General features: G+C 48.2%; 1 protein-coding gene across 1 annotated transcript; it reads left to right on the top strand.

Annotated features, from left to right (window-relative positions):
• Window positions 1–1,080: 1,080 nt before the first annotated feature.
• On the top strand, window positions 1,081–3,434 carry NEUROG1 (neurogenin 1). The gene is made up of 2 exons (XM_034408738.2): window positions 1,081–1,244; window positions 1,744–3,434. The coding sequence occupies exon 2, from the start codon at window positions 1,745–1,747 to the stop codon at window positions 2,429–2,431; it is 687 nt and encodes a 228-aa protein (XP_034264629.1). The 5' UTR covers window positions 1,081–1,244; window position 1,744; the 3' UTR covers window positions 2,432–3,434.
• Window positions 3,435–3,637: the final 203 nt, after the last annotated feature.

Genomic DNA, 3,637 nt, shown 5'->3' with positions numbered 1-3,637 from the left:
AAAAAGTTAAGCGCTATGGTCTCAGCCGAAAATAAAAGCCGCGGTAATGTATTTTTTCTTCTTTTTTTCCCCCCGTGCAAAACGAAGAGCCCTCCCGGCTATTCTAGAAAGTTTTCTAAAGACAAGTCAAGGGAAATTTCTCGCCAAATTGGGGGTGGGAGGGTGGGGGGGGGTTAAGGCGCGCCACATTTTAGAGCCGCTAATTATAAATCCCCCCTCCCCCCCCCACACACACATACACACACACTGCATCTAACGCGGCAGGTAGAAGAGAATGACAGGAACTCGATGCCCCCTTTGACACTATTATGATCGCGATTATTTATTCCTCATTCTATTCAAGGGGCAGGGGGTCGAGTTCCCCCGGCCGGCGACGTCGCTTTTGTTATTTCCTGATGCCTTCAGCCCGATCACGTCGTGCTTCATTCACCGAGGCTCAGAAAAGAGCCCTGGCCTCCAAAAAAAAAAAAAAGGAGAATAAAATCAAACCAAAGACAAAAAAAAAAGGGGGGGGAGACCCGAAGAAAGCCAAGCGGGCGCCCTCGGAGCCCCCCTTCAACCCATGCCCGTTTGGCGCAAGGTTGAATGGCCGGCAATGCGCTCTTCCGAGCGGGAGGGACTGGCTCGCCAGGGCTCCTGTGGGGGGACTTGTGCCTCCGGCCCGAAAGCTAATCACTTTGTTCCTCCCTCGCCCCCCCCCTTCCCTTTTAATAGACTAATGAAGCTCAAAGGAGGAGGCTTAGCCTAGTGATAGCTCACGTGGCTCGCCGGCCGTGCTCGCTCGCCATTGGGTCGCCGTAATTATAGGCACACTCCCGGGAGAGAACGGAATCCTCGGCACATAAATTATGCAAACGAAGGAAAGTGCAGCACGGGGCAGACCTGATGCCTTGATTCATTCATGCCGCCAGAGCTCGGGGTGGCGGGGGGGGGGGGGGTGGGGGGGAATCGCGCAAAAAGAAGGAGGGGGGGGGCGGCGGCGGCGAGGGGCGAGATCTATTGTTTTACAAGGGTATATAAGATATCTGAGGCCAGTCGTGTGCCAACTTCGCTGCTCGCGCGACCTGATAGCGGCGGAGACCCCTCCGACAGACGAGGGCTGTCGCGTGTCCTCTCCTTTCGCTTTCAGCAGAAATCCCGGGTTCCCTCTTAAGTCTCCCAAATTAACGTTTGGAACCTGGCCGGGCGGGCGGGCGAGGGAGCGTGCGTCGTATGCGTGGACCGCCGCCTTGAGCGCGCTTGAAGTGAGTATGAAGCAAAAATAAATAAATAAATGCAGACAGGGAGCTATTCATGCTGGCTGGCTTCTGAGATAAATTAGGGCGCTTAGATAGGAGGGGCTGCAATTTGGTTGCCTTATACATTAAAAGAGAGATTGGATTTCCAATCGTTCTTGAGAGGGGACGACCCCAGTGCAAAAACTCTTGTTTTGATTCTAAATTTAAATTCCGAGCTTCCTTTTTTGGAAAGTTTTTATCAACTTCTCCCCAGTTGGTTTACCTTAGAAGCTTATTTTAACGAGTATTCATTTTTTTTTCTGTTTAAAAATATTTCCCCCTTTCCATTGTTCCTCATTTTTCAGTTCCCTCTTGTTTCATCTTCAGCTCAAATCTTCCTTCTTCACCAGCCTGCTAGCTTCCAAATCTGTCCGTGCCTTCTGACTCTGGGTGATGGGAGCTGTGTCATCACATTTTCTGAGTATGCAGCCTTACAGCCACTCACCCCACCTTCTTCTTCTCACAGGATGTCCTCTGCTTTGGAGACCAGCTACTCTGACCTTGACAACAGCAGTGACGTGTCCTTTTGTATCACGGATGATGAAGGGAGCCTCGGGGGCTTACAGATCCCTTCCCTGGCCTTTCCCAAACACCTTGTCTCCCCAGAGCCTGGCTCCCAGAGGTGTGAAGAAGAGAAAGAACGGGGGAAGAGGCGTAGGGGCCGCACCAAGGTCAAGAACGAATCTGTCCTTCACACCATCAAAAAGACCAGGCGGGTCAAAGCCAACGACAGAGAACGGAATCGAATGCATAATCTCAACGCAGCCCTGGATGAGCTCCGGAGCGTCCTGCCCACCTTTCCAGATGACACTAAGTTGACTAAGATTGAGACCCTGCGCTTTGCCTACAACTACATCTGGGCCCTTTCGGAAACCCTGCGGCTAGCTGATCAGTGCCTTCAGAAAACCCCCAAAGAGATGGTGCTGCCCAGTTTCTTGGGCTCCGCTGATCCACCCAGCCCTGGCAGTGATGCTGGATCCTGGATTTCCACAGCATCTCCTGCCACCTCTTCTCTCTCTGCCTGCACTTCAAGCCCCAGCAGCCCAGCCACTTCTGAAGACTATTGTTATGGGCCTGGTGAGGGTCTCTTCTCCTTCCACAGCCTGCCCAAAGACTTGCTGCCGAATACAACTTGTTTTGTGCAGTACCATTAGAAGGCAGAAGGCAACTTCCGACCAAGGGTATTCGCCTCCCACAAGCAAAAGTTCCCAAGCAGACAGTGCTTATTCTGGGGACTTGGTCCAGCTGGGTTTTCTCTAGATACAACAAGCAGGCTGGGGGAGAATTGTACCTTGATTTCTCAAATATCAAAGTCCTGTATTTTCCCATCCTGAAAGTCAAAGGTGAATAACACTGAGAGAGTGTGCATATATTGTACACCAAGATAGGGAAGCTGTCATAAAGCAGTGTTTAGGCTGGCCTATAACTTAGCCTTTTGAACAAACCTCTCCCCACTGCTATAAAAGCAGGCTTTAGCCCAGAGTATAGCTTTATTTCTCTCCCCCACTTTTTTTTAAAGACTTTCTTCTATCACTCTTTCCCTTTTGCACTTTTCTACATTTCACAAATCCCACTTTGTTTCTTTCCTTTTCAATCCTGAGCTCTTGGGGGCATCCATATGATTTAGAAAAGGAGGGGGGGAGAGGACAGATTTGCTGCTATAGACAAGGTGAAAAGTCAATTTTACAATTTGTAGGACTCTAATGAAGAAAAATGAGCATGAAAATTTGGTTTGAACGCCCTGACAATGCAATGAAAGGGCTTAGAGAAGGCGGATTCAGCTGGGTGCATGGGCCTCCTGCTAGGGACTTAGCGTGCCAAATGCCCAATAGACTCCTAAGGCCCAGGATGCAGTTTTGCCTCTCCCAGGCAAAGTTCTGAACCCTGAGATGATCAGTCCTGAAAGAAGGCAAACTAGAATCATCTGTTGTGACTCTTGACTTTCACTGCTGTCTTGTACTTGAGTAGAACCAGAGATGGGGCATTCACCGACCGGCTCCAATGTTGGTTTAATTTATTCAAAAACTTTCATTCCTATGAAAATTGTATTTTTGTAAATAAAGAGCTTTATTCTTATGATATACATTATCTTAAAATCAGATGCTGTACTTTTTTAAAAAAAAGTTGGATGTAAATAAACATCTTTAACATTTGTAACTTCTGTGTCTCTTCGTTATTTTTTTTTCCTCTCTTCCCTCCCACAGCTTTTACATTCCTAAAACGTGTTACTGTTTAGAAAAAAGAGGAGATGCATTTTATTAATGAACTGGGAAATTGCACAGTGGCCTAAAGGCAAGATAAAAATTGAAAAGCACTTACCTGTGAATCAGTTTTAACTTTACAGAATTCTCCTGCATCAC

Source organism: Pantherophis guttatus, chromosome 2 (assembly GCF_059756535.1).
Source record: "Pantherophis guttatus breed Tessera chromosome 2, ASM5975653v1, whole genome shotgun sequence".
NCBI classification, from domain to species: domain Eukaryota; kingdom Metazoa; phylum Chordata; class Lepidosauria; order Squamata; family Colubridae; genus Pantherophis; species Pantherophis guttatus.
The sequence above is the reverse complement of the archived record's forward strand: the minus strand, read 5'-3'. Positions and strand labels throughout refer to the sequence as shown.

Excerpts from the sequence above, each read along its gene's own strand:
- NEUROG1 (XM_034408738.2), top strand. The coding sequence starts at position 1,745 with ATGTCCTCTGCTTTGGAGACCAGCTACTCTGACCTTGACAACAGCAGT.